The sequence below is a fragment of the Anarhichas minor genome, unplaced genomic scaffold (genome assembly GCF_050575085.1).
Source record: "Anarhichas minor isolate MPS153535 unplaced genomic scaffold, ASM5057508v1 ptg000040l, whole genome shotgun sequence".
In the NCBI taxonomy this organism is placed as follows: domain Eukaryota; kingdom Metazoa; phylum Chordata; class Actinopteri; order Perciformes; family Anarhichadidae; genus Anarhichas; species Anarhichas minor.
This window is the reverse complement of record NW_027466486.1, coordinates 5485505-5508620: the sequence shown is the minus strand read 5'-3', so window position 1 is coordinate 5508620 and position 23116 is coordinate 5485505. Positions and strand designations below refer to the sequence as shown.

At 41.4% G+C, this 23116-nt stretch overlaps 1 protein-coding gene across 4 annotated transcripts in view; it reads right to left on the bottom strand.

Annotated features, from left to right (window-relative positions):
• The window catches only part of cdin1 (CDAN1 interacting nuclease 1), a 53304-nt gene that overhangs the window by 17945 nt on the left and 12243 nt on the right, over nt 1-23116 (bottom strand). For 3 of the 4 annotated variants that reach the window (XM_076108488.1, XM_076108489.1, XM_076108490.1), the window contains 6 exons: nt 20519-20591; nt 13043-13122; nt 12623-12672; nt 11179-11246; nt 9611-9676; nt 9276-9381 (listed from right to left, as the gene is read on the bottom strand). In XM_076108488.1, the coding sequence (XP_075964603.1) occupies nt 9276-9381; nt 9611-9676; nt 11179-11246; nt 12623-12672; nt 13043-13122; nt 20519-20591 (443 nt within the window). The remainder of the gene's footprint in view (nt 1-9275; nt 9382-9610; nt 9677-11178; nt 11247-12622; nt 12673-13042; nt 13123-20518; nt 20592-23116) is intronic. The other variant, XM_076108491.1, reaches the window with a different exon arrangement.

The following is a 23116-nucleotide window of genomic DNA, read 5'->3' as shown; positions in this document are numbered from 1 at the left end:
AAACTCTGCGCAGAGTTTATATTTCACTTGTTCAGAAATGTATGCCTCTGTTATCTCGCATCAGTCCAAAAGGAAAAGGATTGGGTATCGCCCGTTTCAACTTTCCCGCCTATGATGAAACGTTACATCGACAGCGGACGGAGTTGGAATTTGGATAATATCGTTACCCTGTTAACTCTTTAAACCCTTGTTGGAAAGATTTGGTTAATGGTGCTCATTTAAAATGCATAATAGAGAAAAAGAAAACATTAGCATCATTAACACGAGAGTAGAAAGAATACATCAGGAGTCATATTGAGTGCACCTTTTTTTCTAAGAAGTTTTAATAGGGTTCAATGGCCAAATGCGTTTGTTTCCTAATCATTTATAGACCTGACAGAGCTCGGGGAGAGTAATCTGTTGACCTGATAGATCGTGTACATTAACCCTCAGAATTGATGAGCAAAATCAGAAGGTCAACAGTTGGACACAGGCTGCTCATGTGTCTTTGATTACACACTCCCCACTAAGGGATAGGCAGGCAGAGATGTTTAAGCTATCAGGCAATCAGACCGCCGCGAGACGTGAAACTCAAACCAGAGACGGGAAAGGGAAAGGGCTGCCCGGGAACAGAGATGGGGGAAGAGGGTCCTGACAAAGCTCTTTAACAAATGCCAGGCGGGTGAGGAAAGACTCAGATGTGCCTGTATCTCTTTCAGTGTTTCTGGCAACAACGCATTGAAGTGAATTAATACTGAAATACAATGCAAAAGTTAACAAAAACAAATACCTCTTCATCTGGTATTTAAATTCAGTTGCTTACGATAGATCAATCAAAAATGATTCCCATGAGGTACAATCAGATATAGGCCTTACATAGTGAAACAAACAACTCGGACGTTCAACGATATTTTGGGAGATGGATGAGGTCAGATGACTTAACTAAATGTAGAATGATAGGTGCAAATTCAGAACAGCGTAGCAGCTTTTGACCTCATCTAGTGTGGAATGGATGCAGAAGCTGATTGGTGTTTTGCTTATGCTGGCTTTTATAGATTTAAAAACATTCTTTTCTGTTATTCTCTTAAAACATGTTATTTACTGCATGCTCCAAGAAGACTTTAGGTGAAATGAGAAGAGCCCCCCCCCCCCCCCCCCAAAAAAAAAAACAAGGTTATGTGAGGGACAGTGGGCCTATAAAAAGCCCAGTGTCTAGATTATCTATAAGGAACCACTTATCACAAGCGACCAGCTCCACACAGTGACTGATGGGCCTCCATGGACCACGAGTACCAGCACATTATCTGGTACACACAGAGCTGCTCTTTAAACACAAAGGCAGAAATATGAAGCACCGTTTCCTTGGCTGTCATTAGGTAAAATATATTTATTTTTGGTCTAAAATAGAAAGCGTGTTTACTGTTTTTGTGCTCAGAAATACACCAGACAACGCTGACCGCCATATAAATTACGGCAAAGATAAAGTGGCTAAACTAAACCATTAATTCGTAGCATATACAGCAGCGCTGATCAAAACCCAAGTAGCTCTTGAAGGGTTACATTTAAATCTTGAAGTATACTATTACAAAATCAGCAAAAGCAACCTACACCATACATGTAGCAACACAGTGAGACAAGTGAACTGAACAAAAAAAAATAGATCAGAAAAAAAAAAAGGAAATCTTAATCCCCCAAAAAGCTGTTAAACACTTGCCATGTCATGAAATCGCACATCCAGAACTAAAATATGCATTCCTCTCCTGTATGAACCATGGAAAAATAAAAGCTCTCTTTCTCTATACCAAATGCCATTCCTTAAAACTAAATGTCAGGACCATATTGCTTGATAAGAACAAAAGAACAGATTGTTTCTATTCAATTGGGATTCTTTTTTTTACCGGTAAAGAATATGCTATTTTTTTTTTCTTGGCCACATTCATGTCCTGCGACAAGCCACGGGACTCATGGTCCAATGCTCTCCTTAGGCCTCAGGAGGACACTGGAGGAATCATCTGATCCTTCATCCTTCATCCAGCTCTACTGAGAGGTTAAGACACAATTAAGCCCCTTTTAGTTGGGCAGTGTTAAGATGCTTTGGAAGCAGCTGTGGAGGTGCATGAAATGAAATACTTAAAAAGGCTTCATGAACAAAAGGTCCTCGAAAGCATTAAATATTTGTGTTTTAGCTTTATGACTACTGAGCTGAAATGTGGGTGTGTATGTGGATAGAATGTGGTAATAAAAAAAAAATCCTCTTAAATTACTTTTAGCCTTTATGACAGCAACATATTCAGCAGAATACAAGAGCACGACCTTTGTATGATAACACCCGACCCTAAAATGATCGTCCCATTTCCCCTTTTATCTCTATGTAACTTTCTACAGATGTGAAGATATCCAGCAGCAATACGTGCGCACACAGGCCTGTGTGTGATGCACAGCAAGAACCGTGTATTAGTGTACAAAATCGATTTGTCTGGGCTATCTCCGTGTCAAGGAAATATCGCTGCAAGTTTTGCGTCACATTGCCTGCGATGTGGACCTGAATGCTCGTGAAATTCTCCTGTTAGATTTGAGTTTTAGAAAAAAAGCCATTCTAATCCTTGTCCACCACTTTCTAAGCTTTTTGACAAATGCTGGTGACTTCCTCCTGGAATGAAACCCAGAAGGTCACTTCTAAAGGAAAAAGAAGAAGAGGGGAAAAAAGTCTGCAAAAATGACGGAAGGAGAGAAAACGTGCGTGTCTGTAAGTCTGATGACATACATTGTGAAAGCTGACAAAAAATGCACGTTAATCTTAGAAAAAGTTCCATGGCAAAACAGGAATTCATGGAGTAGACATGCCTGAACCTCATTTCACTCCAGGCTTTCTTCTCCGTCTCGCAGTGTCACAGGCAAGCAGAAAGACAGGAGGAGGGATATATATCGCTGGGGTGCCGCTTTCTGTCCCGCTCCTCGTTTATACACACAGCGGCCGTGTCAAAGCGGCTCTCACACTCAATGGTAAATGACAAATTTGGATAATGCTCACATACAACCCTACAAAAATAAATAGGAGCCATGGAGGCTTAAACCACAGCTAAATCCTGAGGCTGCTCGAGACCTGAGAGTGCGGATTACACCCCAGACGCCTTAAACAATGCATCCAAATGTGCATCCTTAAAAGCATGAAATCCTTGAAGCATCAGAGCCGACTTGTCATTTGCCATTAATATTCCAAGTTGCTTGTGCTTTGGGGGCCAGCGTTGCACTTCTGTGTGCCGATGTGGCCTAAAACAAACACTCGCAAAGCCCTAAAGGAACCATCATTGTGGATAGCTATTTTTCTAGCCGTGGAATATTCTACGATAGGATGTCATAACAAAGGAAACAATAAAAGAGGCCACGTTCCTGCACTGCATGGGGTATCCATAACTATAAATAGGAGGAAGATAATGTCAGAGGCGCTTGCGATTTACCAGGAAAAAATATTTTTGTACTTTCAAAAAAAATAAGGAAAATGAGGCTCTTAACTAGAATTGTCTATGCATATTAAGTAAATACAAAGTCCACAGCCTTAAAACCCTGCAACCCTGAGAAGCCACCTCATCAACATCACAAAATAAAGTGTTATTTAAGAAACTAAACACATTGCTGGCCGGTGCAGTAATGCAGCTATTCACATATTAGGTCAATGTGATTTAAGTGAATATTACTTATTCTTTAAAGGCCGCTATTGCAATGGATATTATTATTTCCTCCTTTCTTTGTTGTGCACATCTCTGACAGGAAGGGTGAGTATAGTATGGCAGGGTACAGGTCTTGGAGGTGTCACATTGTCACCCCAGAAGCGCCAGTACCCGTCCTCGGGGATGGCCCTGTAATGTCCAGCCGCATTGGATCAGCAGCAGCAGCCACGGCCTGTGGGCGCCCTCTCTCAGGTGACATCCCCTATCTGCTCTGGCCCTATGATGGCCCTGCCTCTACTGCTGCTGCTGCTGCTATTATTGCATTATATGCACAAAGCGAGCATTTCTAAATATGAGAAAATGTCTTTATTCATATTTAACAAGTCATACGTGCACATCTAAGGATCTAGCGAAGTAAAACCTTTTTTTCCAACATAAAGGAAAAGTCAGCTGAATTCAATATTGGTTTTCTGCAACACACTAAACCATTAATTAAGCATTCCTGTCGTTACTGCTTTGGAAAGTTCAACAAAAAAAATGATGGACATGTCCATTAAAAAAAAAAAAGACGGCAGTGTACAATATCTCGAATCAAAAAATTAATTTGATGTCTCAAATGGATTGACGGTTCTGGGAGTATAACAGAAATACCATGACATTTCGGATGTAAAATCTACAGCATACAGTTCCAGATATAATTGGAAAAAAGTTCATAAAGAACTCAAGATGTCTAATTGCAGCTGTGTCAACTAATATAAAACCTCACATAAATCAGATTCTTGTCTATTCATTAGCCAATGTGTCAGCAAGCAGATTAGTGATGTTGTAGGAACAGTCTGGGGAGAGTCTTCAGAATTATGACTTCCCCATTAATTGTAGTTTTGCTTCCATTATGTGCATAACAAAAAAAAAAAAGTGTTGCAACAAAGGACATGGCACGAATCTCATTTGCGCAAAACACATTTGAATGGAGATCGATATGCACTTTTGGAGCATGAGAATTTTCTGCTTGTAATTACGGGAGGACATGAATTATCTATGGGATGACTTTCAGAATGACTAAAACAAAAGAGCCAGATGGAACATAATGCATGTGCCTGCATTCAAGTCTCAACAAATTTTCAAGTGGTCAAGCCAGATGATGTATAATGGCACCCCCGAAAGTCTTAACCCCCATTTCATATGAGGGAGAAATGAGGCATACTGTCCCATTATATTGCTATAAATCATTTTTTGTGGACGGCTGACAGCTTTTTATCAGATCTAACCTTTTCAAGCCTCCATTAAGAGTGCTAACATTTTCAACTCTGACACATTTGCAGTTTACGAATCTCACAGCTGATGTACTTTGGGAGGGGGGCACGCTCGCGTCCGTGCTCATTTCCACACAGGCTGTCCATTGTGTTGGCGTAGGTGGAACGGGGGAGGGCAAATAGTAAAAGGGCTCTGAATCTATTTATTTAACTCTACATTCACTCTTTTAATCTGCTATACTCCACCGCAGAGACGTGTTGTTGCTGAAAAGCTATTTTGTGGTAATTCTGATTTACTCTATTGATTCTTTAATGGTTCACAACCATGGCATGGAGGGCAATTAAGGGCCACAAAGATCCCTCATAATCTGAAAAATGAGTGGGCTCTGTCAGAGAAGAGATGCTGTGAGACTATGAAACAAGCAAAGACTAGACAAATAACATATAAACAAGTATTATATAAATGTAAGAGAAACCCTTGTAGCCATCTTTGTCAGATGTTTGCTTTGTGACTGTGCTTTGATGTGGAAGGCTGTAGTGTTAATGTTTTGACTGATATTTTCTTCTAGTAGCCGTGATACACGCTTTCCTGACAACGAGGACCAATCATTGATCTATAAATCCATCCATCAAGCATCAAAACGTCTCTGCTGTCTGTGGTCTTCCATTCCAGATACACACCTTTTACAAAGGACTAGAGTCTGACAACTAGATATTAAGTAACTAAACCTCATAGGGACTACAGTAGCACGGTCAAAATAAGAAAAAAGACAAAACTAACAATCAAAAAAGCGCAGGAAGTCAGTAAATAATTGCCATTATCTAAATGTATTTGGCATTAAGGATTTGGTGAGCTAAACTAATCAGACATATACAAGGGCAGATCTTCAGTTGCTGCTCAGAGAGTCATTGTAGGAACTTTGCCAACCGTAATTGATTTAAGTACACCATAATGAAGGAGGGACAGTTAAGGTGGCACCACAGAAGGGTCCATATTTCATTACATGCTGTGTTTAACCTTACCCACTTCTCCTAAAACACACAAGAGGCTCATTATGTGTTTAATATTCACCAGCAGGTGAATAATTTTTATGCAACTCTTGATAGTTGGGGCGAGATGGATAACTCAATTATGTGAACATCCGTCAGAGCAGAGGGCTCGCTGGTTCTGGAACGCCACCAGCTAAGATTGATGGCTTGAAGACACCCATAGCTGCTGCTACGCCATCTCATCCAGGCACTGGGCCTGAACACGCCGTTTGATTCTGCAAGAAGACCGTTTTTCTCTCCATCTTTTTTTCTCTTTTTTCTTGGGAGCATTGTAGGTGAAGCGTCATTACCCCTCACTCCACTGAAGAGGGGTTCATTATGGGGTTAGTGTGTTGGCAAGACTATTGTTTGGATGATAAATGCAGTTGGTGAGGGCTTTGGAGGAAAAATTTGTTATGTTTTTTTTCTTCTTTTCGTCTACAAAATCTACGACCCCATAGCTCACTCCACAATGCCGGAGGGCAAACCAAGAACAATTAACACGAGCAATGAGTGAAGCGGCTCAGTTAAAGCAAAGAGGGAATTCATGAAAAATAAGCAAATCACTGGAAATGTCAATCAGGAGCAATGAAGTCATTACAAACACTGCTGTGCGAGTCCAAGGGCAGTCAAAAAGAAAAGCGAAAGGTTTAGAGTCAAACGTTGAAATCGGAGTTTGAGGAATGGACAAACACCCTCAACATCAGCCCGTCAGGGCCCGTCTCATAAACTAAAAGCAACTAATGAGAAGTGAAAGGAGGATGATGTCACCCCATCACTCTCTTGTACCCTATTTCTCTATTGGTTTATTTTCTTGTGACTACAAAGAGCTGACCCCAAATTCTCTGCTAACACACACAAACACGCACATGTGCGCGCACACACACAAGTACCTCAGACGATAATCCGTAAGGTCTAACAATAAGAGAAAGATGAGGCACATTTTCAAATGTCAGCAGTAAATGTCAATTAAAAATTACAAGGGTGCTGGAAAAGGTAGGGTCTGAAGGGACTGACATTTTTTCTTTTTTGACACAACAATGTTTATCTGACCGGGCTGCTGGCTGACATGACGGGATCTACTTTGTCAGTTCCTTAATACACTCGGACAGGGCCGCCCCAGTGAATATCAATGAAAGACACCCGTAGGCAAATATGTAAGGCTCAGACTAACGCTAGCCATCCAATCAGCCTGTTGGTATTCTGATATTTTGATCTACTGTAATGTAATGCCACGAGTATACCAAGGGAGGAAGACCAAAGACAGATTAATGCCACTTTCTTCAATCCAAACCAAGAAAGAACATCGACTTACGCGGTAAAATATGTATGATCTTAATGTCACGCTAATCAAATGAGCCCTCCTTCTTTATTGCATTACTTTAAGTTTCACTGACTGAGACATCATTTAGTACTTTCTCATTAAACAATGGTCTGGGAATGATCTGAAGCTTAAGCAAAGCTTTGTATTGTTACCAACTTTCTTAGTGATATTTAATGAGGCCTAACAAAGATAGTAACCGTCAACAATCTAGATTGGTCATTTTTAAATTCACACCTCAGTGGCTTTTAGTTCCCGACGTCAACAATAGTAATGGAAGCCTGGAAGCCGGCCATTTCCAAAATAAAAAAAATAAAACACATCATTGATTTTGACCTTGACCTCATCTCCTGCATTTTAACTGGTCGATGCTATTGGATGAGTCATCTTCCCTTAAAATCAAATGATTGCTCTGCTGGCAGCTTGTGAGTCAAATCAGTTGAGCAGTCATATATAGGTGGGCGTAACATTTTACTGAAAGTTGACCCATTATTTCCCTTTCATTTACTTTTCAGTCTACAAACTGTTAGTTATTGCTTAAAATACAGATTCATTTCAAATGGTTTGTAGTATATATATATATGGGAGGAATCTGGGAGAAATCCTGACCTGGTACTGCACACGCACCAATAAAACAAAAAAAGAGAGACAGAGAAAGTCTGGCTGTGCCTGCGGTCTGGAACCTCCTGGCACTCCAGCAGCATGTCACAACATGTCAACTGGCTGTCACGGCTGAGGGGGGCCGGGGCCGCAGTGAGGCGAGTGGCGGCAGTGTGAGCGACTTTTCAACTTGGTGACTGGAACCCAGCACCAAGGGAGGCAGGGAGGTGAAGCCCATGTGTGAATGACCCCTAATCTTCCTTCTGTGTGTGCCTATTCATAGCCCATTTTTTTTTTTGCTGGCATTTAATAGAGAAATAGTTAATTTATTCAATGGACACTATTGGACGTGTTCAGCCTTTTAAACTAGCACACAAATGACTAAATAAAAAGAGGCATAACCTTTCAACCAGCTTGTTAGTTTTGTGTTTTACAGTGATGAGAATGAAATTTAATTAAAGTTCCTGTTCTCTGTGGGTAGACTGTGAAAAGATTATATAGATCCAAATTATCTTCTCTCAATAGAAAATTAAATACAAATTATTAATTTCTAGTATTGAAACTAGCGGTGGAAGAAAATATTGAACATATCGAGTATAGAGAAATAATGCTTTTTGATACCTTATCGATTATCAAAAACACTATTGATTTTTAATTAATAGTTTATGTGCAAAGGTTAACTCAGTCAATACTTTCTTTAATTTGCAAAGATGTGTTATATATGATGTTACAGGGACTGTAAAAAATGCAAATGCAAAACCTCTTTTACTCAAATTTTACGCATATGTGCTCTTTATACTATGATCGTTTTACTAAAATTTGGTTTAAAAAATTGCAATATGTCGCCTTGCTCACAGGGCTGCAATACAACACAATATATTGACTCGTAACCCTGTATCATGATATGCATTGTATCGCCAGATTCTTGCCAATACACGGCCCCGATTGAGACGGACACATTCACACACCTCCGTTCCCCCACGGAGGGTCCGACCACAAGGGTCCGTTCCTGTCCGAAGTTTCTCATGACAACAGATGCAACAGATTAATCACACGTTTACCAGCTTCCCTTCCAAAACAATGTGTGTACTCTGGAACACAATCAGGCTCACAGGCAGACCCTTCAGACTGTAAAAAGGCTCCAATGACAGGAGTGGATGTGGAAGTAGTGTGATGTGCAGATGTTGCATGTGGAAGTTCAAGTGTGGGGTTAGTGTGGTCTGTGCCAGGGAGGAAGCGGTTAACGTTGTTTGTCAGAGATATGAGCTGCCTTTGTGAGACTGAGAAAAGCTGATTGTGGTTTGTGGTCAAAAAGGAGAAGTTATAAACAATACGCCAAGTGGGGAAAATAGTAAAACATGGTTAATTTAGATTAGCATATGAAAACAGAATACAAAGTGGTGAGAATAGGAAGAGACGACTCACCTGTTCCAGTAGCTCCAGAACTGTTCATTGAGATAGGTGCGATGACTGTGGTCGTCTCCGAATGAGGCCTTGCTCTCAATCCAGTGCACGATGTGTCCCTCCACGGCTTTCCAGAAACAGAAACACAGAGCGACCCTCAGAAAATCAGTGAAAAGAAAGCCACACAAGCAAAATCCAGAAGGGACATGTGACATTTCCTTTGAATTATTCACCAAAATCTAAGAAAATCTGGCATTAACATGATAATGTTTTGACAACTGCATAATTTCTCTTGAAACAAAGTAGCCAAAGTAAACAAGCAGTTATTTCATTACATTATATTTGTAAATACTAACCAATGGGAACCTCCAGGATGATATCAGGTGTTTTGTCGTAGCCCATAACTCTCAGCTGGTTTTCATCTACAGGAGATAAAGTGCAGAATTGTAACATCTAACTCTTACTTTGCAATATGTTGTACTCTTCATTAAACAAGTTCTGTTGCATCAATCACAGGCAGGTAACCTAACAACCTTCACCAAGGTGCTGGTAACAAAAAAAAATTGAAAGTGTTAGCAAAGCAAGCACAGTAAAACCATTAACTACATCTGCCACGTATTCGCTGTCGATGCACAAAGACCCGTAAAGCCCGGTTACAGAGCTGCTTTCCAGTTTGGCAGAGCTTTGTAAAATATACAGCGAGGGGACAAGGTTGGCATTATAGCCTCTGTAAGTCTGACCCCTGCCTTCACAGGCCGCAGCCATTGTCCTTGACTTCTGGTGCGCTTCGGCCATTATCCCCACAACACCTGATTTCTCCATTAAATCTCAGGCTGACCAGGTCATTCAGTTCCAAGGGCCTGCCTCTTTGTCTCCAGCCAAGCTCAACTAATGGGGCATGGAAGGGAATTGAGGAGAGATGGAGGGTGGCGGTGTCAGTGGTGAGGAGGTAGCATCAGCCAAGGGGGGAGAAAGAGAGCTGAGTGAGGTCAGAGAGGCTGCCAGAGGCCTGTGGTACAGAGGGGCATCCAGGGCGTGGTAATGTGGGTGTTAATGTGTATGTGGTGGGATGGGAGCCTCTATTCATACCTACTGGGCTGTTGACATTGTCAGGTGGCTCTGATCGCCTTTTTACATCACCTTTGATTAAAATTAATGGGCCATCCCTGCTGTTGGGTAGCTTATTTCCAATCCATTTATCAGATGGGGTGAGGCCGCCTGAGTGGCCCTTGTGCTACCCGAACTCTGACAGTTTTAGAACAGCTCTGAAGAAAGGTCAGCACTCCAGGTTCAAATATATGATATGGTCTTAATGACAGTGGGAATGACTTTTGTCCTTCATCACTCATCTGACCTAAGGGAGGGGGGGTGGGACGGGGGCTAAAAATTCCGTTTCACAATTTCACACCTGGACACTCTACCTTGATTTAATATCGTTGGAACAAGATAATGGTGTTAGCAAAGTAGAAGATATTAAGACAACAAAAGTATAATTTGGTTAAAATATTAGAAACTACAACCAAAAACCAAAAACGACTCCTATATATAAATAAAGCTCCCGAAAAACTTATTGGGAAAAAAATGGTCCTCTTAATGGTACCAAGATAATATGGAAAAAGAACCTGGCCTTTTAAAATCCATTTAGAAAAAATTGGCTCCGAACTCTGAAAAACTGAACAGCAACCTGACAAAACATTAAAGCTACCTTTGAAGCTTTTAGTCTATAAATATTCATTGTATGCCGGTGCATCAGCATCCAGGGATATTTGATAGCGGCTTCTGGTTGTTAGCAAATCAATAAGAGATAACATCCACTGCATCAGTCGTGTTCAGGCCGTCCTTTACTAAACTTACAAAAAGTCCACACACTGCCATGACCAGATTGACTTTAGAAACATAATGAGAAGGTCAAGACACGCCTTACCGAGGAAGGAAAGGTTCCTCTCCTTCAGTTTGTCACAGAGCAGCACCTCGTGCTCTTGGCCAATAGCGCTGAGAAGAGAGAGTCAAGGATTCCAACATGTAGCAGTAGCGGTACTTTATAGGTACAATGTAGTTTGCAGTGGTAACGGGATCAGTGCAGAGACGTGAGGTGATGTGAGCTCAACTGTGCATGTTTGACATCAGCTAAAGTTAAGAATCTGTTTTTTTTCTCCACTCTTGGCTTCCTATGCAAAGTGAAAGCCAATCCTCTTTCTGCTGATGTACAGAGAGCCCAATCAAAGATTTTAGTTCAACCTTAATCTGCTTTCACAAAAAAAAAATCTCCAAAAGTGCATTACCTTAATGAGGAAGAAACAAATGCCAATTTGGCAAAATACATAGAGTGCCTGCATGCTTTTAGAATAACTGCCATTTTGCATCAGAATACATGCTGCTTGATGCCACAGAGAGGTATTCTGCATTTACCAAGGCCGTATCTCAAAACTGGCTTTTTCCGAGAGAGAGAGAGAGAGAAAAGCTCTTAGGCCAATATGCTGCCCTCAACAAACACCAATCTCTCAGAATGGATTTAATTAATACATACATACATACCATGATTGACTCAACTGCATCCCTCTCATGTGAGGATGGAGCTCTTTCAAACCACATAATAGGGTGGTTATAATGAACTCTCTGTGGCAGAGTAACTGACTCTAAGTTGACACTGACGAGAGGACACCCAAAGAAAGGTAAAAAGGGGGGGGGGGGGGGGGGGGGGTGGAAGGAGGGCAGGGCGGGACAGGGTTGACTGGCTATGAACAGAACCCAGCCCCACCACACACAAGAAAGCCTGGACAGACACAATAATATACAGACGTACCCATGTACACTCATTCAAATAAGTCTCCTCCCCCAGGAAACAGTTGGTTTGCTACCCAGCTGCTTGCCCCTAAATAGCTTGGACTCCAATTCTGCCCCTATAGTGAAGGCCAAGCCCCTGTTAGATAATGAGGGGTATTTATAGTTGGGCAAAGAAAGGGAAGGAAATATATGGAGTGCAAAAAACTAAATAAAACTCAAAATTAATAGTTCAAATTGGACTGTGTGCCCAGAACTCTCCATGGTGCTGAACGGCATAAGAATGATCAGAACTAAATTTAATTAAAAAGGACATTAAGGCTTATGAATGATCTTCTTTTTGTGCTTGTATTATAGAACATTGGGTCTGATCCACTGTGTGCACATGGAGATGCATTCAGATCAGCCAATCATCTCCTCCTCCTCTTCCCTCCATCGCCTTCCAGCCGCTGTACCGGTGATTGTGGGCAGGATGAAACACTTCCTCTGTGAAGCAGAACTTTTATGTCAGGTGAAGCCAGACACATCTCATCCCCTTCAATAGCTCCTCGTCAATTTCAGGCTTAAAATTTTATGGGATAGGATACTGTTTGATGCAGTCTACCAGCGGTCCATAACAGCAGTCATTTATTGTGCACTGAAAAGAGGGGGAAGAAATATTATGGCGTGCGAAAAAGAGTGGGTGGGTGGAAGGGAGGTGAAGGAAGGAAGCCCATACAGTGCCGGGAAAGGAGAAAAACAAGGAGATGCTGGCAGATTGGCAGGCATGACCGCCGGCTCTCACGTGACCTCATCAGCAAACATGAGCGGCTGATGCCGTCTGTCAGCCAGGTGGTTCAATAACACCTAAAAAGTCACTGTACCTAAGCGAGGGGATTAGTTACATGGAAAAGGGCAGCAAACTTAATAAAATGTTATAAAAATTGATTTGAAGTAATTAAAAATCACTCCATGACACAAAACAATTTAAATGATTTCTTGTTTCAATTTAAAACGTTAACACTTACCTGGTAGATGTTTTTGGCCAAAATTTGGTCTGGAATTAACGTCGGCTCCTTGAGCATGCCGCTGAGGAAGGTTTTAGAGGCTGAGAACAACACGAAGGCAAGAGAGGGAGAGAAACAATTACAAAAATATATTAATATTTACACACAAATCACGTAGAACATTGTAGCTTGTGTAATAAATAAATGTAAAAAAAAAAATGATATCATAATTGCTGCATTGAATTGAGAGCAAACGGTGATAATATACAGAGGAAAGACAGGCTTGACACGCTGTAATTCACCACGCCACTGTTAGTGCAGTATTTCCACACTAGTCCATTAGATGGCTGCTTGGTGTCTATACAGATTTTCTATAGATAAATGTTTCAGTCCAGAGCACAGGAGCCCCATGTAGTTTATCTATGCTATGAACGCTGACTATTCTGCATCTCTCATCCTCATTCTTGCTCTACTAACATTATAAATCAGAGAGGAAAGCCTGCCGGATTGATTCGCTGGTAGTGCAACAGCAAAAAAAAAAAAAAATCCTTAAATCATTTCTTAAAAAGATTTGGATTAAATGGATTGTATCATTGTGTGACGAAATGGTTGAGGCGCGCCATTTTAGTGATACATGGTCCTGACAGACTTGCAGCATTGCAGACAATACAAGGAATGTTTCTATTCACATTTCAGGCATGAATGGTGCCTGTACCAACACTGCACAGAGATCTCCAAGCTCATCTAATAAACTGTGCACCGTATAGAACTGTTAAAAACAAGTCAGCTTATGTGGAGATTTATAGAAAATGGATAAAAACAGAGATTGAAAAACCCCTAAATGAAAAAGGAATTAATTGGACAAGACTTGGGTGTACATTTACAAACACTGATTGGATCATTGAGTGTTTCTTCAATTCATTTCATTAATAGAAATGCATTTGGAAACCCTTAAGACCTTTCTTCTCAGTCGTCTTTCCCTTTGCATTTCTCTCATAGACATCACTCCCTGAGAAAACCATCACCGAGTGGACGAACAGTGCCGTGATCCCTCATCTACCTTAAATGATGAAATAAAGAGGGAGGAGTGTTGAAGAAGAACAAAGCGCATTCAGTGCTCCCTACTCTCTTTCTGTTTCTTTTTCTTTGTCTCCCATCTTTCTCTGCCACCTCTCCTCCTTTTTTTTTTTCCTGTTTCAGTCTCTCCCCCCCCCCCCCCCCCCAGCCCACCCCATAACCTCACACTCCCTCTTAGAGCTGCAAGGCACAGCGCGGTGCTTTATTTCTTTGCTCATTTTTCTCAGAGATTGGTACCTTCACACGCAGATCCATACCAGGCTCCTGTGCAGTGCAGGCAGCGGAGAAGAAAGAGGGTTATATTTTCCCCTTGAGTTAGGACACCTCATGACAAATGATAATGGATAATCAATAAAGCGGGAAATATGAGGCAGCAAACTTTATGAAGCCAGGAGACATATTACTCCCCAACAACACTGGTTTCCCTTAACAAAGTCACTACTCGACTGTGCCTAATAATCTGAAGGAAAATCAAAGGACCCGCAACCACATCAGCAATATTGGCAACTTATTCCACTTTAATGGCATTTTGATTGATTTTTTCCCTCTTCCTAATGGTCCTTTTATAGATTTGACGCTGCTTCTGCAAAACAGTAGTGTGTAATAAACCTCCCCGAAGGCAAACGGCAGCCATTAAAGCTCTTGTCTTACTAGCGCTCATAATTGGGGGTTGACCACCACCACATTTTGGTCTCTCACATAACACACACAAACAAACACTTCCAGGCCCAGGCTTCTCTGCCCCTCTCTCTCTCTCCGTGTCTCTCCAGCGGTTTGACATTTTTGGTAGATGGCCATAATAAGTGATAGGATCCCTTCCTCCTGCTCTTTTTGAGCGATGGGGTTAAAAATAGCCATAAAGAGGTGACCTTGGCGCTGACATTGTGGAATTTCAGCCAAGCATTGACCTGATGAAAATGGAAGGCCAGGCCGCTAATAAATCAGGATGCTTTTAAAATGAGTTTACCCTAATGCTCATTCATCACAGGGCTGTAATGCCATTTGCAGGCCCGGGATTCGCTGCCGTGCACAAACACAGCAGTAAATAACAACAGGGCTCTTGCATCCCTCGCATCGCTGCAGCCTCCAACATCAGCATACATTTATTAAAGACGCCCCCGCCTTGCACGGCAGCACTCCTCTATGACACCCTGAGCTCCTCTCTGCCACACACACACACACACACACACACACACACACGCTCTTTAAATACACAGACTCAAGGCACACACAGACGCACACATAAAACATGTGCAGGAAAATAAAAAGCATAATCTGAAGAACACCAGACACAGAGAACAAAGCCCTGCAGCACGACTCTGCACCTTGTAAACATTCACCAAATTTACTGTAATTGTCCCATGTTGGTATAAATTCTGACTAAGGCACTATATCACACCGTCAACATCTGAACAGAGAAGAACAGAGAAAAGGAGAATAATAGATGTGAAACGCTACGCCTCCATTGGGATTTGCTAAAGAAAACAAGGAGTGTAAACAAATCACAAGCCTGTTTTCATATGCAACTCCAAAACAAGATAAACTACATAAAGCAAGGTAACGGCAACATAAACTTGGCATTTTTTCTTATTGCATACTTGTGTCATTTGTAACTACTCTTCCCTTCTCCACGAGGGTGTAAAAGTCATTATCTCAAACCACAAAAAAATGTTGAGGAACCTCATTAGATAGCAACATTTGTTGAGGGAGGACCGTAATAAACAATAACGGATGACGATTGTTATTGCCCCTGACACTGATGAGCAAGTTTGTTTATTAATTAAAAACCCCACTTTTTTTCCACGGGTGGGGTGGGGGGGGGGGGGCATATCCATTTCCTCTATATACCCACCCCCCCACACTCCCCATGCACAAGCCATTGAGCTGTGGAGGAGCACTCGTTCATCAAACTTCATGGAGCAAGGGGGAGACAGGTCCTGATAATGTGCGCCGCTAAAGCTGATTTTCCATGATGAATCTCGGAGCATATAAATTGGCTAATATCTGAAAACATTTACAGATACTAGAGGAATTGACTACTTGTGGGACATGATGGATGAGGCTCTGCGACGCTGGCGGACAGCTCTGCAAATCTCTGCGGCTGCCTAAAGCCCTCATTTGATTTTCCAATTTACTCCTTTTAAATTTATCCTCCCGTATTGAAAAAAAAAACAGAAGATGAGAAAGAGAGAGAGAGAGAGTGAGAGAGAGAGTGGGAGATGAGAAGAAGGGGAAAAATGTGTGTGTGTTTTTTTTTTTTTTTAAATATCTGTGGTGGTGTGTAGGTGCTAGTTGATGATATGAGGTGGTATCTCCTGTGCAGGAGGAGCTCAGTCCCTGAAGAGGTTACTGGGGCAGAACTGATCTGCTTCCACCTGATTCTCCCTGATAGCAGTGAGATGAGACTCTACATTCCGGTGTGTGTGTGTGTGTGTGTGTGTGTAGCAGGAGTAATAGTAGATCTGGGGAGGCTCTGCTATGGAGAGAGGCTTCCTAGGTCAGGCCATTAGACTGTGGCAGAGGCTGACTGGAGCTTCTCTGCTGAAAAGGAGTAATTAGTATACTTGTCAAGTGAAGTGCCACGCTGCTGCTTACCTCCCTTGCACCCACCCCTTGCATACATACACACACACACACACGCACAGAAACACTCATCCTGCCTTTGCCTCCTTACTCCCTCCCTTCTTGCTAATGAAGTGGCCCTTGCGCTCCTTATTTGAAAAACGAAAGAGCTGCATATACACACCAGCTCCACCATAGCGGAGAGGTGAGAGAGAGAGAAGAGAGGAGCACTTGAAGACAAGAGAGGAGGAACCATTACAACCATAGTGGATACGAAAGTAGAGATTTGACTGGATAGAACATAATACAATATTCAGTTATCAACACGTATGATCTGCAAAACACTGAAGCTATTATGAATTCTGTCAAGGAACCAAAGGATCATAGTAGACACTAACATTCTCACAGTGTTAACATCAAACACGGGACATTTATAACCTTGCGCACAAGGCTTCTGTAAAGGAATGTGACAATAAATCTTGAAGGCAGTCGAATCACATAGTTACAAAACATGGAGCAGCAATCTAATCTGGAGCTGGGCCTTGGGAAAATGGAAAAGGTCAAATAGCTAGCAAAATTGCCTCCTCAAAAAAAGTGTCTAAATCTAGAGGCACATCAACTCCTGTCAAAGGAGGAACAGAGAGAAAGATGAAGAGATGGCAGGAGGGGGGAAAGAAAGAGCAGGAGCTCCCCCAATGTGAGGCAATACGAGGTAGTATCTACAGACATGGCAATAAGGCCGTTTACAGTACAACTACCATTTACAGTGTTTATCGGCTGAGACACACATTGTGCACACGTTGGTTTAAATCCACTTGATATCGGTCCATGTCAAACAGCTTTCTTGTCAGCGTAAACATTTTCAAATGTTTTAAAATATAATTGTTGTTGCATTACAATTAATTTTGGTTACGGCATTATTTCTATTACTTTGCAATCCAGTGATATCAGTATCGGTTTTTTTCATATATCATTTTTAAACAAAATGAAACAAACAAATCAGTTCAATTTAATTGAACTTTGTTATCATCACAAATACTTTAGCCCTGCGATAGTCTGGCAACCTGTCCAGGGTGCACCCTGCCTCAGCTCCAGCCCCCCCCCCCCCCCGCGACCCTGAACAGGATAAACGGTTAAAGATAATGGTTGGATGGATATATACTTTAGAAAAAAGAAGACAGCGGTGTACAAAAAAATAAAAAATGTATAATGAATCAATCTGAAAGCTTAAAATACGATTTGATCATAATGATAGATTTAACAGTAATAATAAAAAAATAACGTTTTACTACCTTAGTTGTGTTTCTGTTTTATTATCAAATTCAATATTTTCATACGGTGCCTTACTTGTGCCTCATAAACTTAATTGACACCTAATGTCTAATGTTCGGGACATTAGTCCATAACCAAAAACCATGAGAGGAATTCTAGCATAAACATCGCAGCTCTCTGAACTGGCTCAGATTGCTGGATTTTTTTCCCCCTAAAAATCATATCAAGTGCAGCTTTCAGTGACCTGAAAATAGTGGATATAAACGGTGTAAAAGTGCACACGTGACCTTTCCTCCCCTGCTGCCCAGTCCGTTTCATGAGACAAGGAACATTATGGATGTTGATATCATATTCAATACGTGATAAAACTGCTTTGAATGTATTGATTTATTTACAAGCGCCACCAGATAGTCTTTCATTCTGCTTGACTGATGCTCTCTCCAATACTTTTGCTGCAAGGAGAGGGGGGAGGGGGCTTGTTGGTGGTGTTGTCATGTTGAGGAAAGGTGATGGTGGTGTGTGTAGCTAGTGTGAAGGGAGGGCAGGGGTGTGGGTGGAGGTGGGTGGGGCAACAACAAGCAAGCAAAACAAAACAAGGAAAGGACAGAAAACAATTTAAAACTCTGTATTGATCCAGCACTACTGATTGTACATATATTCCACAGTCCCAAAGGCCCCATTCCTGTGTCTCTTAAATGCAAAGAGACAGAGAAGGGGAATAAAAAAAACGATGGTGCTAGGCAAAGGCAAGCCACTCACCCAGTTGGGGGTAATGTCCCTTATATAGAAGTCTATTGATCTTTGCAATGTGCCTGCCCGCCCTCCCTCTGGAGTCCGACAAAAACACACAAATACACACACACACATACAAGCACACTGGAGCGCAGTCTGGGGCTGGAGGGGGGCATGACGGATATACCTGACAATAGCACTGAACCAACCTGTTAGCTAATTGCCAGCCAAAGACAATTATCCTTGCATTGTTTAATAATGGAAACACATTACTGGAGTCTAATATACACACAGGGAGATCGGACGATTTGACCGCACAGTCCATGTGGACGGCAATTCATTTGCAAAAAGGCCAAGTAGTTCACGGAGAGAGTGCAGAGGAGCTCTGTCAAAACAAAAGTCACCCTCAAAGCAACCGGCTTCACAGCTGGCAACATTGGGAAGGAGCAGCATAATGACATCATCATTTGAAAATAGTAGGTAGGAGTCAAACTACAGTATATTACCTGAAAGAAACAGTAGAGATTAATCGATCTAAATGCTCGTGTTTTTTCATAGCGTGTAGGCGTAGTTAGGCTGATTTGGATCTATGATTATCCTGTAACAGTCATCTAGCCTCCGTGGGATCACTTTCCACAAGAAGAAGAACCACGACCATGACATTACTCACAAGCCTGCAAACACTGAGATACCGCGTGGTTACAACACTCTTTTTTTGAAATTAAACAACGATCATCCAGGAAGTTTCATCAGCTGCAAATCTATTCTGGGCAATAATATAGGATGTTTTCACTGTATGGAGATGGTGGGACGCAGTGTGCTATTATCTGAGACGGAGTGCTTCTCCTGGATGAATGCCCTGTTCTACAAGCTGCTCAGACTAGTATTTTGACAGGCAGTGGATAACGGTGGGTCCAAAGCAATCACATCTTTGACTTTGACGAATGGCTGTGCTGTGGCGAAGTTGAAAATAACACACATCCACTTTAATCTCTTTCTTGATTAAATTGGAATCACGTCTTTTTGACATCATGCGATTCACTCTCAAAGCACTGACTACTGCACAGACACATAAACACACACACACACACCTAAGCATAGGCCTATTGAAATGTTATGGAATCATGTATGCATGTGATATTGGGAGTTCCTGTGTTTTTGTATGAATGAACAAACGTCACATGTAAAAAGGTAAAACTGGCAGTTTTTGGGGCCAAAAATGATTACAGAAGATGACTTAAGAAAGTACTAGAGAGGAAAATAGAAAAAGATATTAACCAGAATGTACATGGATTATTTTTACTCACACAATATCTGGAAATTGTCTTTGACATGTTCAACAAAAATATTTGCATCTGGAATTATTTTTTTTTCTTCCCCCCGCAGCATGTCCATCAGCGCTACCTAGAAATAGTTTGCTTTTTCTGCCACACTTTTCCTCAACTCAGTTTCTTTTGAAGGCCAAGGCCAGAGCAGGGACGGAGAAAGAGAAGGGGATGAGGGAAGGAGAGAAGGTAGAGGGTAGATGGATGCATTGGGGGATGAAGGAGGGTGAGGAAGGAAATCAGCGGTGTTATAAATAACACTGATGAGGTGAGCTAGAATTGATCCACACTGCAGTTGAGAGGTGGGTGGTCCTCCCAGTGCTTAATTGCCAGTCATGTGCCCTGGGACGCAGCTAGTACTAAATGTGGTCTGTCTCTCATTAGGCTCGGACAGGCTGAAAATACAGCAGCTATAACTGGAATTGGGACTCAAACAGAAAAGAGATTCAAAAGACAAAGTGCTACAATTAAGACTGATGGGGGGGAATGATAGAAAGGACAGAGTGGGAAATGGAAAAGTGTTACTCACGCATTCCACCCTCCAGGCCCTGAAGGAACCTGTCCAGGATGATACGAGCCATCAGTGCAGGAGACAGATCCACCTTTACATAGATTGAACAAAAATAGAGAGAATTTGCCTTAATAAAAAAAAAAACTGGCTATCTGGGGAGTTAATGCTACTTCAAAACATAAGTATAATGGAAATGTTATTCCTCTCTGGAGAATTACTCCATTTACAAACCTTCAGACTAAATCCCACATATCTAGTTGGAAGTGCAAACATATTTCAAAGAGCCGAAGAATTTACACGGCCAGTCTACCTTTGGCTGATGTCACATAGATAATAATGATCGTAATGGCTCTAAATGATATTATTGCGTTCCCAAACCTTGACCTAACTTTCGACAATCCCTGTGAAAATTGGTCATTGAAAGCGGTTTGCTCTGCAATAACCTTTCCCACAGGAACAAGAGTTCGCCAATTACACAGCCAAGCTACCCAGGCTGAATTGCCTTCGCCTCTGTCAAACCGACGAGCGTAGTCTCTCATCTCGTATGAAAAAGCAGCGCACACTATGCCCGAGCAAAAGACAATGGAGCACTTTAATCATAGGATGATCAGCAAGGCAAAACTTCAGGAACCAACAGGACACACCGGAGGGACTGTGGGAATGCAGCCCTTAGTAGGAAGGATAGAACCTATGGCTGCAGCACACTTTGAACACAAAGACACCTTGCGAGGTGTGCAATGTTGTTGTTTTTTTGAGTGCAGGGAGATGCCCTGACAGGTAAGGGAGCACTAATGACGGATACTGAAGGTGTCTATCCGACTACCTTCTTAGAAGCACGATGCATATATTATAAATTACATTACCATGAAAGTGTGAAAAGAATGGTATGTAATGGAAAAACCAACAGCTATTATTTATTCTATTATTCAGTACAATTAACAGGCATCATCCGTAAAAAGGTCCCAAATGTTCAAGGTGGTTTATGCAGAACTCTTTAAAAAGGTAAACCAAGCGTATAGAGCTAATGCATTTTCAAAAGCAGTGCATTTTGCCTGAAAATAATGAGAAACATAAAGTCATTCACTGCTAAATTTCACAGCCTCTTCAGTGTGGAAGGAATTAAAACATTGCTTGAACACAAGTGATTCCTAGCCGGCTCGTTATGAAACAAAACGTTCTTGCAGCTGAAGATCGTTTTTTTTTTTTTCTCTTTTTAGCATAATTGGGGACCAAAAGTGAATTTGCCCTCAGCCTGTAGTGGGAATGGAGTGTTTCATCTTGTCTCTGATGCTTCCTGGTAACGCTGGGAGCAGAGAGGCTTCTGTCTAAACAATGTATTTTTACCCGCAGTAGTATTTGTTAACAACTCCATAATATTGCAATAAAGCGGCTTCTAAAAAGGCCAAACATGTCTATAATAATTAAGGGGTGAGCACAGAGTTTATATTTGCATTAAGACCTCTGATATCGTTTTAAATTCAGTATTTGTAGCTTGCAGCTACAGCAGCTCCCTTTCCTCTCCCCGACCCTTTTTATTTTCTCTTTCTTCTCTCCTCTCAATCCTTATTGGCCGGCTCTCCATTCACACCTTTGGATAACGAGAGAAGAGCATCCGATTCCTGGTAACCTGCACCAGAGCTGACACATGAAAAATGGCAACATTACGAACGCTGGCCCAGCCTGAATAAGGACCAACTGATTAGTTCAGGTACCTGCATCTCCCTAATTTTCATATTAATCATGAGGCCATCTACATCCTTAAGTCAGACTGCGGCACATCATGAGTTTAACATGTGACTAAGATTCACAGAACCTTGAATCCTGCAGAAAACAATTTATTGTTCAGTAAATCTCCTGTTTTATTAGCCCCCCCAAAGCTAATGGGTGTCACGTACATACAGGATAACTGCACCTGTTATAAAAACCTGTATGTTTAGGTAACCTTTACATAGAGCTTCGTATAAAGTATGCAAAAAAAAAAATAGCAAATGTCGAGTTTGAAACCCTCATTCATAGGAGACTTCTGGGGAAAAAAAGGAAAAGAAATCCATGAATAGTTTTCATCATTGTTAATCATTTCCCTCTGTTGGAGATATATTGTCTCATAAAGGGATGAAACTACATCAATTAGCGGTCTGGGAGACCATGAGTGCTTGGTTTAAATGTTAAGTAGCATATTAAAATGACAGTTAAATGGTTCATAGACAGTTATCTCTGAGCTGAATTTAATCCTTTGGAGGAAAAAAAAAAAATCATGTGTCAATTAAATGGAGAATGAATAATGGCAGTTAGCTTTGAGGTGCCACTAATGCATGTGAACTACTGTGATTTTAGATTAAGAAACCCTCAAACCTCATTGCCTGGTGTAAGCACCGATAAACATTTAAATCTGCATCTGTATGTTTTAAAATGTTACGCAGCATGTTTTGAACAACCAGAAGAGGAGGAAACACAAAGACTAACAATGTGATCAAATGACAAAGAAATAATTGAATAAAGAAATAAATGTGACAAAACAAATGGAGTATCACTGGCTTCAAAAAAATAGCCCAATAATTCAGAGAGTAGCAATTGTAACTGAAATGGTAATTGACTTACTAGGTACAGAATGTAACA